This window comes from Phyllobates terribilis, unplaced genomic scaffold (genome assembly GCF_046119375.1).
Source record: "Phyllobates terribilis strain yellow unplaced genomic scaffold, ASM4611937v1 Scaffold_7__3_contigs__length_470593459, whole genome shotgun sequence".
Classification (NCBI taxonomy): domain Eukaryota; kingdom Metazoa; phylum Chordata; class Amphibia; order Anura; family Dendrobatidae; genus Phyllobates; species Phyllobates terribilis.
The window spans coordinates 85,618,638-85,632,005 of record NW_027362767.1 but is presented as its reverse complement, the minus strand read 5'-3'; the positions used below and the strand labels follow the sequence as shown (position 1 = coordinate 85,632,005).

Below are 13,368 nucleotides of genomic sequence, written 5' to 3'. Positions count from 1 at the left end.
AAAAACCATCAAGTGCTACAAAGAAACTGGCTCACATGAGAACCGCCCCAGGAAAGGAAGACCAAGAGTCACCTCTGCTTCTGAGGATAAGTTTATCCGAGTCACCAGCCTCAGAAATCGTAGGTTAACAGCAGCTCAGATTAGAGACCAGGTCAATGTCACACAGAGTTCTAGCAGTAGACACATCTCTTCAACAACTGTTAGGAGGAGACTTTGTGCAGCAGACCTTCATGGTAAAATAGCTGCTAGGAAACCACTGCTAAGGACAGGCATCAAGCAGAAGAGACTTGTTTGGGCTAAAGAACACAAGGAATGGACATTAGACCAGTGGAAATTTGTGCTTTGGTCTGATGAGTCCAAATTTGAGATCTTTGGTTCCAACCACCGTGTCTTTGTGCAATGCAGAAAAGGTGAACGAATGGACTCTACATGCCTGGTTCCCACCGTGAAGCATGGAGGAGGAGGTGTGATGGTGTGGGGGTGCTTTGCTGGTGACACTGTTGGGGATTTATTCAAAATTGAAGGCATACTGAACCAGCATGGCTACCACAGCATCTTGCAGCGGCATGCTATTCCATCCGGTTTGTGTTTAGTTTGACCATCATTTATTTTTCAACAAGACAATGACCCCAAACACACCTCCAGGCTGTATAAGGGCTATTTGACCAAGAAGGAGAGTGATGGGGTGCTATTCCAGATGATCTGGCCTCCACAGTCACCAGACCTGAACCCAATCGAGATGGTTTGGGATGAGCTGAACCGCAGAGTGAAGGCAAAAGGGCCAACAAGTGCTAAGCGGCTCTGGGAACTCCTTCAAGATTGTTGGAAGACCATTTCCGGTGACTACCTCTTGAAGCTCATCAAGAGAATGCCAAGAGTGTACAAAGCAGTCATCAAAGCAAAAGGTGGCTACTTTGAAGAACCTAGAATATAAGACATATTTTCAGTTATTTCACACTTTTTTGTTAACTATATAATTCCACATGTGTTAATTCATAGTTTTGATGCCTTCAGTGGGAATGTACAATTTTCATAGTCATGAAAATACTGAAAAATCTTTAAATGAGAAGGTGTGTCCAAACTTTTGGTCTGTACTGTATATCCTTCTTCTTCTCTTGCTTCCTCAAACTCAATGTGGACAAATCTGAACTCATCATCTTTCCTCCATCTCGCGTATCTTCCCCATCTGATCTATCACAATAAATTACATCACTCTTTCCCCTGTACCAGAAATCTGCTGGCTTGGTGTAACCCTTGACTCTGTTCTGTCCTTCAAACCACAAATCCAAGCTCTCGCCACCTCCTGTCGCCTCCAGCTCAAAAATATTTCCAGAATCCGTCCTTTCCTCAACCCTTAATCTACTAAACTGCTTGTGCTTGCCTTTATCATCTCCCGCCTAGACTACACTGTGTTCCCAATTATGCAAATAATATTTGCTCAGATTTTCCCAAATTACCTATATGAATTGCAGTCATTGTAATTTTCCAGTCAAATAACTATTAGAGTACAATTGAAAGGTTTTTGTACAAACTGCCTATGATAACAGTATATTTTTTTAAAAATAAAACACTCAAACTGCACTCAAAATGCATGTTCCAAATTATTATGCACAGCAGAGTTTTCAACCTTTTCATTTTAATAAAGAACAAAAAAATGGTCATTTTTGAAATTATAAGCATTAGCAGGTTATTACAAACTGAAATCAAACAGTTTTCAACTCAAAACTTTATTCTAGGTGATGTTACATTTGCACATAGGACCCCTTGTTCGAAAGGAGCTTCTGAACTCTCTTGTCCATTGAATTTGTCAGGTTTTGGATGGTTTCTGCTTCAATTGTTTTGCATGAGGACAGAATACCCTCCCAGAGCTGTTGCTTATATGTGAACTGCCTCCCGCCATCATAGACACTCCTTTTGATGATGCTCCAGAGGTTCTCAATGGGGTTGAGGTCAGGGGAGCATGGGGGCCACACCATAAGTTTGTCCCCTTTTATGCCCACAGCAGCCAGAGATGCAGATGTGTTATGTGCAGCATGAGACGGGGCATTATCATGCATGAAATGATCTCGATGGTCCAGATGGATGGAGTGGAGGATGGCTGGTTGATGGACACCCCATGCAAACACGGCTACGGCGCCAACAAGGAGGACGTGGAGTAATGTTTTGGGCTGGAATCATGGGGAGAGAGATTGTTGGCCCTTTTAGGATCGCTGAAGGGGTAAGGATGAACTCCATAATGTATGTTGAGTTTCTCAAACAGCACTTCCTTCCATGGTTCAAGAAGAAGAACCGTGTATTCCGCAGCAAGATCATTTTCATGCATGATAATGCCCCATCTCATGCTGCACATAACACATCTGCATCTCTGGCTGCTATGGGCATAAAAGGGGACAAACTTATGGTGTGGTCCCCATGCTCCCCTGACCTCAACCCCATTGAGAACCTGTGGAGCATCATCAAAAGGAGTGTCTATGATGGCGGGAGGCAGTTCACATCTAAGCAACAGCTCTGGGAGGGTATTCTGTCCTCATGCAAAACAATTAAAGCAGAAACCATCCAAAACCTGACAAATTCAATGGACAAGAGAGTTCAGAAGCTCCTTTCGAACAAGGGGTCCTATGTGCAAATGTAACATCACCTAGAATAAAGTTTTGAGTTGAAAACTGTTTGATTTCAGTTTGTAATAACCTGCTAATGCTTATAATTTCAAAAATGACAATTTTTTTGTTCTTTATTAAAATGAAAAGGTTGAAAACTCTGCTGTGCATAATAATTTGGAACATGCATTTTGAGTGCAGTTTGAGTTTTTTATTTTTTAAAAAATATACTGTTATCATAGGCAGTTTGTACAAAAACCTTTCAATTGTACTCTAATAGTTATTTGACTGGAAAATTACAATGACTGCAACTCATATAGGTAATTTGGGAAAATCTGAGAAAATATTATTTGCATAATAATTTGGAACACAGTGTACTGCAACATCCTCCTCTGTGGCCTACCTGCTAACACTCTCAAACCTCTCCAGTCTGTCCCTAACTCAGCTGCCCGACTAGTTCAGCTCTCTCCTCGCTCCTCTGCTACCCCCTTTGCAAATCTCTTCACTGGCTCCCAATTGCCCAGTGTATGCAGTTCAAACTACTAACACTGACCTACAAAGCCATCCATAACCTCTCTCCTCCGTACATCTCTGAACTAATCTCTCAATATATTCCCTCAAGTAATCTCCGGTCCTCCCAAGACCACCTCCTCTCCTCCACACTTATTCATTCCTCACCCAATCACCTCCCAAACTTCTCCCGAATATCCCCCATCCTCTGGAATTCTGTGCCTCAACACATCCGATTATCTGTTACATCCGGATCCATCAAACGGAACATGAAAACACATCTCTTCAAGAAAGCTTACAACCTGCAATGACCACGCTGCCGCCTCACCACCACCAGAGCTGCTGCTATACCAACACCAGACCTGCGCCTCACCACCACCAGAGCAGCTGCAACCCCCCACTATTACGCTCACGCCCGGACTGACTGGCATGAGCGTGGTTAGTGGTCCCACTGGGCCCCGAACCGAGGAGTGCCTGGAGGGGCGTGACTAGGGGCCTCGCCAGATCCGACCACGAACACACGGGGGCTTAATCGACTCTGTGGTCCGAGGAGGGACGTGGGAGGTGGCCCAGGTGCTACTCCAGGTCAGACCCCGGTCACAGCTGTTGACCTACACCGGGGAATGCAGGAACGGGCAGGATTGGCTGGTATGCAGAGAGGTGGGTACTGGCAGGCACGGCTGGTATGCAGACAGGTGGGAACTAGCAGGCACGGCTGGTATGCAGACAGGTGGGTACTGGCAGGCACGGCTGATATGCAGACAGGCCGATACTGGCAGGCACGGCTGGTATGCAGACAGGCCGATACTGTCAGGTAGGAAAACAGGCTGGGATACAGGAACAGAGCCGCAGGTGTGGTGGACAAGCAGAGCCGCAGGCGCGGAGGACAAGCAGAGCAGAACCGCAGGCACGGAGGACAAGAAGAGCAGAGCCGCAGGCGCGGAGGACAAGCGGAGCAGAGCTGAGCGGAACCGCAGGCGCAGAGGACAAGCGGAGCAGAGCAGAGCGGAACCGCAGGTGCGGAGGACAAGCGGAGCAGAGCGGAACCGCAGGTGCGGAGGACAAGCAGAGCGGAACCACAGGTGCGGAGGACAAGCGGAGGAGAGCAAAGCGGAACCGCAGGTGCGGAGGACAAGCGGAGCAGAGCGGAACCGCAGGTGCGGAGGACAAGCAGAGAGGAACCACAGGTGAGGAGGACAAGCGGAGCAGAGCAGAACCGCAGGTGCAGGCAAACAGGACAGGGCTCTGTTCACATGGAACAGACTGGGAAACACAGGAAGATAGCTAGAATACAGGAGGTAGATAAGGAGGCAGGGAAACGGGACAAGCAGAACCAGATACACACAAGGTACTTGCAATGAAGTAACGAGTGGACACAAAACTCACAAACAGATACAGAGACAACGAGTTGGAGTTAGGTACTGGTTCAGACACAGGAAGAAAAGGGAAGGATTGGACATAGAGACAAACAGATAACGGACCAGGACACAGTTCAGACAGGAACTGACACTGAAACGAGATACAGGAACGAGCCTGGGTACTCAGCCCCCAGGGTGGCAGGAATAGACTAGAAGTCACAGATACAGGTAACAGGCCTGGGTACTCAGCCCCCAGGGTGGCAAAAACAGAAAAGATACAGGACAGGACCTGGCAACCAGGACTGTGGAGTCGGTAAGCCACAGTTGCGACTCCGACTCCTGGATTTTATCAGGTTCCGACTCCGACTCCGGCTCCGACTCCTTCATAAATGGCCAATTCGTAACAATAAATTTACTGTTGTAAAATATTAACATCGTGCTTATTCAGTTTCTCACCATCATATAAGTAATCAGACCACTTAGAGCAAAAACTATATTTATTAGAATACAATTAGAATATAGCAAATAACTTTTATAAACTTTTCTAAACTCTTGTAAGTAAATATGCAATAAACACTGTTATGCAGTTAATAAGAAGAAATCTATAAATTTGTCCTCAGAAAAAGTATTGCCTCTGTCAGATCCTCCTTCATGGATGCCCTCAAATCTGATCTAATTATTTTGAGAGCAAAGAACAACCTCTCTACACTAACTTGGATTGGTGGCAAAGCAGTAACCACTCGGGCAACATCTCTGACAATGTCAGGATACAGAGGAATCGCTTGTTGCACTGTTATTTTTGATGAACGGTCAAATTTCTCAATTTCTTTTAGTGCACATGAAATGTACTGGCTGTGTTCTTTGATGGGGATGACTCTTCTTCTATGCGGGAACGCTTTGCACGGTCCTTGTGATCCAAATATTTTTCAAAGTTAAATTCTTCATCAGTTGATGATGAGGGTGAAGATGTGGCAGGACGACCAAATTCTTCTTGTTCCTCCTGACTGTTCTGCAACCCTTTCATCCTTACTGCTATTTCAAACAGAGCTTCTTTTCCTTTAGTTAGCTGTTGATCATCTAGAAGAATCCGATGCATTGGGTCTACATAAACAGCTGCCAAAAGAATGTTATTTTGTAATAGTAGCTCCTCTCTCGTTTCATTGATGTAGCAATGCCACTTGCAATTAACCCTCCTCTTTGGGACAGGCGAAACATCAGGGTCTTCCACTCCTTTAAGAAAATACCTGGAGTTAAGTCCTCTGCTTGTAATTTTTTAGTCACTGTTAATGTGTGCTCTAGCAATTTTTCCAGCTCAGTCACCTGATTCCACTGACTTTCATTTAGCGTCAGTTGAGGGTTAGCCATGTCTACAAGAAAGGTTTTCAGTTCAACCAAGCGCTGAATCATTAAGTAAGTACTGCCCCATCGTGTGGCTTGATCAATAATTGCCCCTTTTCCAGCACGTCTCTTCAAAATTGAGTCAACTTTAGGGGTTCTGGCAACAGTAGCCAATTTTCTCACCTTGCCAATCAGTGCAGCAGCATGTCCTTCTTGCAGACTGTCTCTTATAGCCAGCTGTAGCGTATGCACAAAACAGCGCATGTGATGAATGAAAGAACGTATTGACACAGTTTCAACAAGATCATCTAAACTATCATGTTGCTGTTCATCTGAAGCAACTTCAGTTTGCTCCTCAGTTACAATACTGTGTTCCTCTATTTCAAACATTTCTGTGTCTGTGGACCCAGAATGTTCTTCTAGCTGCTGGTCACCATCATTACTCTCATTCATTAGGTTAATAGTACTTATCATATTTGAAGCATTGTCAGTTACGACAGAAAGAACTTGCTCTTTTTTAAGTTCATAGTCTTGCAGAACCTTTTCCACCAAGACCTGGAGAAACTCACTGGTGTGATGAGCTTTGGTGTCTTTTACTGCCAATGTCTTGGTAACCATTTCATTTTTGTCACAAACAAATCGGACATTGATGGCAAAATAGTTCCCTCTGTGACGTGTGCAGGCATCCATTTTAAGAAACAGAAAGCGTCCCTTGAGAGTTTTTTTAAGTTCTTCCTTTTGTTTAAAAGCTTCTTCGATTACTAATTTTCTAATACTCTCTCTCTCCAGAGAAACACCAAGCTTGCGGGCCATTTCCCCATTCAGACACATAAAAGCTGGTCGTGAAAATAATGAAATAGGCACACTATCCTTTACAACAAGCTCTATGATCTGTTTTTTAAATGTATCTACTGTCATTGTCACAGTAACTTTGTCACTGACAAAATATCTTGCAACTGATGGCTGCAAAGTTCTCTGCTCCTTTGTTTGGCTGGAAGAGCTGGGCACTGGTTCATTGGTTTGGATGCAGTCTTTCTCATCCACTGCTTTCAGTACTTCTGGATGAAAGCGCTGTAAATGTCTCTTTAGATTAGAAGCTCTGGTAGGAGCATTTTTATCTTTGCCTGAATATGCACTGATCTTGGCTTCACAGCATTTGTTTTCGCCTGGATCATTTGTCATACACTGACAGACTTAATGTTTTCTATCTTGAGTGATGGTGAAATGTTCAAATACAGCTGATTTAATGTGACGCTTCTTTGACATTCTCAGGTTTTTAATTCTGCATTCACAATCCAAATGACAATTTTTTCCTAAAAACAATTGTACAAAATTATTGCCAGGTCGTACAACTGATAGTGGTCAGTAATACTGTTATTCCTCATGTACTCACAGTTAACTGATGCAAAGTTTGTTGAAAGGCTAATACTTCTTACAGTCTTCCTCTTCTGAGTAGCAGCTGTGAGATGCTTGGAAGACGCACACCTAGTAAATATCTAGTCTAGAGGAGGAGCTTTACTACTAAGAATTTGCAACACATTTTCACTTTCAGTTTCATACATTGTAAATAGGGGGTTGGGGCAGCATGAGGTTAACCAAGTATAAGATTAGATAAGGGCAGTGGAGAACAGTGACACACAAGAAGTAAGAAATGTCTCTATCTCCAGCAGAACTGCGTATCACTGTTGTTCATAGTTTGATAGAACATATATATTTGAGTAACATTTATAAAATTCATATGAAAGTTCAATTATGAAATATTAATACATTTTTTTTTAAAGCTGGAGTCGGAGTCGGTACATTTCTACTGACTCCGACTCCAACCAAAACTAAGTCCGACTCCGACTCCACAGCCCTGCTGGCAACTCAGTTGCACAGAACACACTGAAAGAAAGTGTTGCTCAGGCACCTCCCACAGGGTGGGGGAGGTTTAAGTATCAAGTGACTCACAGCAATAGGCTGGGGACGCATTAGGACTGCACACACTGTAGCTTTAAGAATCAGGAAGTAACAGCGCCGCCGCCCTAAGCCAGCAGACAAGAGACATGCACACAGCTAGTACAGGAGTATAGCGCACAGCCTGGACTGATAGGTAAGTTTGTGGTCTTGCATGGTGGGAGATGGTAAGCCATGCTAGCACGCCGCCAGGGATGTTATACCGACCTACTATCTCCTTCCCCATTCCTGTAGAATGTAAGCCCACAAGGGCAGGGTCCTCTTCCCTCTGTACCAGTCTATCATTGTTAGTTCATTTACTGTAAGTGATATCTGTATTTTGTATGTAACCTCTTCTTATGTACACCACCATGGAATCAATGGCGCTATATAAATAATAATAATAATAATAATACCAGTAAGAGCATTTCAGTTATGTAAGTTGTGAAGAGGGGTCTCTATGGATTAGACAAGTGTATTCCAGTGCCATCACTTCCCCAGAAAAGTGGCGCTCATGCAGAGGACCATCAACATGATGAAAAGAAAAACATTCTGTATGGCTGCCCTTGGAAAGATGGACAAGCGGTGTACAGATTAACGGTCGTCCATGGTTTATCTACGTTTTCTACCTGTGTCTTTCATGGATATAACACTTCCTCATTATACACACATAGTCAAAATTGTTGGTAGCCCTCGTTTAATGAAAGAAAAACTCACAATAGTCACAGAAATAACTTGAATCTGACAAAAGTAATAATAAATCAAAAATCTATGAAAATGAACAAATGAAAGTCAGACATTGCTTTTCTGCTTCCACAAAATTTAAAAAAAAATTAAACTCATGAAATAGGCCCGGACAGAAATGATGGTTCTTCTTCTTAACTTAATATTTTGTAGAACAACCTTTTGAGGCAATCACTGCAATCAAACAATTCCTGTAACTGTCAATGAGACTTCTGCACCTCTCGACAGGTATTTTGGCCCACTCCTCATGAGCAAACTGCTCCCGTTGTCTCTTGTTTGAAGGTTGCCTTTTCCAGAAAGCATGTTTCAGCTCTTTCCAAAGATGCTCAATAGGATTTAGGTCAGGGCTCACAGAAGGCCACTTCAGAATAGTCCAATGTTTTCCTCTTAGCCATTCTTGGGTGTTTTTAGCTGTGTGTTTTGGGTCATTATCCTGTTGCAAGACCTATGACTTGCGACTGAGACCAAGCTTTCGGACACTGGGCAGCACATTTCTCTCTAGAATCCATTGATAGTCTTGAGATTTCATTGTATCCTGCACAGATTCAAAACACCCTGTGCCAGATGCAGGAGAGCAGCCCCAGAACATAACAGAGCCTCCTCCATGTTTCACAGTAGGGACAGTGTTCTTTTCTTGAAATGCTTCATTTTCCATCTGTGAATATAGGGCTGATGAGCCTTGCCAAAAACTTCCATTTCTGTCTCATAAGTCCATAGGACATTTTCCCAGAAGCTTTGTTGCTTGTCAACATGTAGTTTGGTAAATTCCAGTCTCGCTTTTTTATGATTTTTTTTCAACAATGGTGTTCTCCTTGGTCGTCTCCCATGAAGTCCACTTTGGATTAAACAACGACGGATGGTGCGATCTGACACTGATGTTCCTTGAGCTTGAAGTTCACCTTTAATCTCTTTAGAAGTTTTCCTGGGCTCTTTTGTTAACATTCGTATTATCTGTCTCTTTGGTTTGTCATCAATTTTCCTCCTGCGGCCACGTCCAGGGAGGTTGGCTACAGTCCTATGGAGCTTAAATTTCTGAATAATATGTGCAACTGTAGTCACAGGAACATCAAGCTGATTGGAGATGGTCTTATAACCTTTACCTTTAACATGCTTGTCTATAATTTTCTTTCTAATCTCCTGAGACAACTCTTTCCTTAGCTTCCTCAGGTCCATCTTGAGTGTGGTACACACCATGTCACCAAACAGCACAGTGAGTATCTGTAGCCCTATATACAGGCCCACTGACTGATTACAAGATTGGAGACACCTGTGATGCTAATTAGTGGACACAACTTGATTTAACATGTCCCTTTTGTCACATTATTTTCAGGGGTACCATCATTTCTGTCCAGGCCTATTTCATGAGTTAAATTTTTTTTAAAATTCTGTGGAAGCAGGGTTGAAAAGCAATGTCTGACTTTCATTTGTCCATTTTCATAGATTTTTAATTTATTATTACTTTTGTCAGATTCAAGTTATTTCTGTGACCATCGTGGGTTTTTCTTTCATTAAACGAGGGGTACCAACAATTTTGACCACGTGTGTAGTAAATGGGACTGTTCACATAATCTAGTTTTATTTTGCAGAGTGTCGGCAAAGAAACAAGAAACCAGAGCCATGGATAAAAATTGTATATTGACGTCTATAGGTCAGTGAAAAACTTGGACAGCGCACTGATGGCATCCTAGTTGCATCCTGGTGCATGGACTTATTTGAAACGCTTAAAGAGATTATCTGGGACAATTTAATTTTTTTACTACGGGACTAAGGTTGTTAACTTCCTGCCTATTGTGCCTGGTACCGATCTCTCTCGACTCAGGGCGATCACAGACTGCCGACGTCATGCTAATTAAAAGTCGGCTCCGTGCAGCCTAACTGCGGGGAGCTGGATAACCACCAGCAAGATATCAGCAGTTAAACCCACTTGACAGAGCTGCCTGTAAGAAGAAGAGCTTCTCAGTTGACAAGGAGCAGCTGAATTGCCGGCATGGGCAACAGGGATAAAACAGAGACCATAAAAGAACATTTTTACAAACCAAATGCGTACGCCTTCAGCTGAAATGCGTGATGTACTTGTGGCTTCATACTGTATAAAGGAATAGGTATAACTGGGATGTTTAGATTTTATGATAGTAATAATGCCCAGCTACCAGCTTTTTGCTATCAGGGCTGTGGAGTCGGAGCCCATTTTGGTGGAGTCGGAGTCGGTATAAAATGGACCAACTCCGACTCCTAAAATATATAATAAATTGGGTACAGTAGTTGAATGCAGTTTGTGGGGAATATTTTTTTCCTAAGAATTTGGGAAAGTTATGAAATGTCCTATAAATGTCTGCCCAATTCCTGATCTAAGGGTCTAGACTTTTAGCTGAGATGAATCTGTGCTGTAGTAAATTTATCACTTAAACATGAGCCATGTATGAGGGAGTCGTGGAGTCGGTGTCATGGAAATTGAGGAGTCGGAGGTTTGGCTTACCGACTCCACAGCCCTGATTACTATTACTAGTATGAATTTTTGCAAGATCATCACAAAGAATTAGCACAATATTCATTTATTTCCAGAATTACGCAATTACATCTGTAGAAGAAAGAAGGTTCCATCATAAATCGAGGCAAGGGTTCTTTATAGTAAAAATAGTAAACACCCCTACAATACGTAACAATGACAAAAAAATTGTACAAAAAGTTTTAATAAAGGGATAATAAAGCTAAATTATTCCAAAGAATTTATCAAACATTATTAATATAATTGGGAATGATCAAGATTGGTTTAGCTCACTGCCTCCTTCAACATTATAATATTTAAAATGGTAAGAAATATGTTGCCACCCTGTAATCAGGGATTTCTAGGTTTATCATATTCACGACCTGTTTTCAGCTCAGGAACGGAGTTGAACAGCACCAATCACTGTGTAGTGGCCATTCTCAGGTACTGCAGCTCAGGTCCAATTGAAGTGAATAGTAGCTAACTGCAGTTCACACAAAAATGGCTCTGCATAGTGTAAGAAACTGCTGTCTACATTCGGGTGTCGCCCCCCCAATCTGATAGTGGAGATAATAAGCCTGGACCATCCCATTAACATGATAAGCCCGGACCATCCCATTAACATGATAAGCCTGGACCATCCCATTAAATACTTCACAGTGAGTAATTACAGATCCATATTGCAGCCATGCTCACCTGTATGGCCAGCAAGCTGCACCCAGCGTCTCTTGAAAGGGCTAATAACAGGAATGTTCACAATTGTTCTGATCTTCTGCCAAGATTTGTGCTGCAAGCAAAAAAGGAGACAAATAATGTTATGCAACCAAACAAAAAGAAAAATTGTGTGATACAATAGTAAGAGAACAGTACATTCATCTACAACAGAAATGTGATTATTGGTGTAAGCTAGGTTTACACCACAGTCATGGTATGCGCTGTGAGATACTCTTAGTGCAAATACCAAAAGGGCCGTATATTAATCCGACAGATGCCAAAAGAAAGTCCTTTTCGCATGCACCAGACATCCATTGAAGAGAAAGCTCTTCAGGCTACACTTTCCTACACAGTCAGCCATTGCATAGAAACACACTTTTTTTGCATAAAGGCCTATGAATAAACATATGCTATTTTATGGCAACCAATGGCATAAATCTGGAGGATTCCCACTCTTAAATTAAGGCCACGGCCCCACTATCAGTATTTGGTCAGTATTTTTTCTCAGGAGTGGGAGCCAAAACCAGGAGTGGGTGATAAATGCAGAATTGGTGACTTGTTTCTATTATACCTTTTCTCTGATTGTTCCTCTTCTGGTTTTGGCTCGCACTCCTGAGAAAAAATACTGAACGAATACTGACCAAATACTGATAGTGGGGCCGTGGCCTAAGTGTAATATCCATTTTAAGACAACACTCCTGCTTAGAGATCGGAACAAGAACATTAGCTGAAAATTAAAAGTGGTGAAGGGGTATTTTGTTATTCATCAGATAGGTGACTGCCAGATTTGTGTGAGTTTCACCGCTGAGATACACACTGATTGTCAAAATGGGGCACCTGCACCCCTCTTTGAATGGAGCAATGTTTGTGCATGTTCACTGTCGCTCTATTATATCTCTAAGGGAAATCTGACTACCGAACTTGGATATCTCCATCAATCCTAGAGACTGTAAAGGGAATCTGTCACCAGGTTTTTGCCATCTAATCTGAGAGCAGAATAATGTAGAGACAGAAACCCTGATTCCTGCTATGTATCACTTACTGGGTTGCTTGATGTAGTTTTGATAAAACTGATTTTATCAGCAGGAGGACTAGTAATCCTGCAGCCAACATGCTCTGTATAACCCCATCCCCACCACTGATTGGCTGCTTTCTTCCTATGCACAGTGTACACAGTAAGCAGCCAATCAGCAGTGTGGGCGGGGTTATACACAGCTCAGCATTCAGAGAACTGCTAGATCTGCAGCAGAGAAAAGATGGATTTTATTAAAACTGCAGCAAGCAGCCCAGTATGTGATACAACACTGGAATCAGGGCCTCTGCTCCTAAATCATGTTGCTCTTAGATCAAGTAGCAAAAAACGGTTGACAGATTCCATTTAAAGAGTGCAAACAGTGATCCAGTGTGATTGGTAGTCTCAACGTTAAAGACCCATTGAACTAGTAGTTATCACTGACCATGTGACCCAGAATACCCCGTTAAGGTCTGTAAGACAGTTCCATATTTATAGGACCTTTTACGAGGGGGTTATGATTGACCAAAGTGGGTCACTTTCAGGGCTGTGTAGTCGCAGTCATGGAGTCAGGAATCAGGGAAATTTAGGAGTCAGAGGTTTACCGACTTCCACAGCCCTGGCTACTATCCAGTGTAAACATATCCAGACGACAGATGAAAATTCACTTGTTTC

At 42.7% G+C, this 13,368-nt stretch overlaps 1 protein-coding gene across 1 annotated transcript in view; it reads right to left on the bottom strand.

Annotated features, from left to right (window-relative positions):
* Positions 1–13,368, bottom strand: part of ITPKA (inositol-trisphosphate 3-kinase A) — a 130,721-nt gene that overhangs the window by 23,521 nt on the left and 93,832 nt on the right. The window contains exon 2 of the mRNA XM_073638921.1: positions 11,664–11,754. Within this exon, the coding sequence (XP_073495022.1) occupies positions 11,664–11,754 (91 nt within the window). The remainder of the gene's footprint in view (positions 1–11,663; positions 11,755–13,368) is intronic.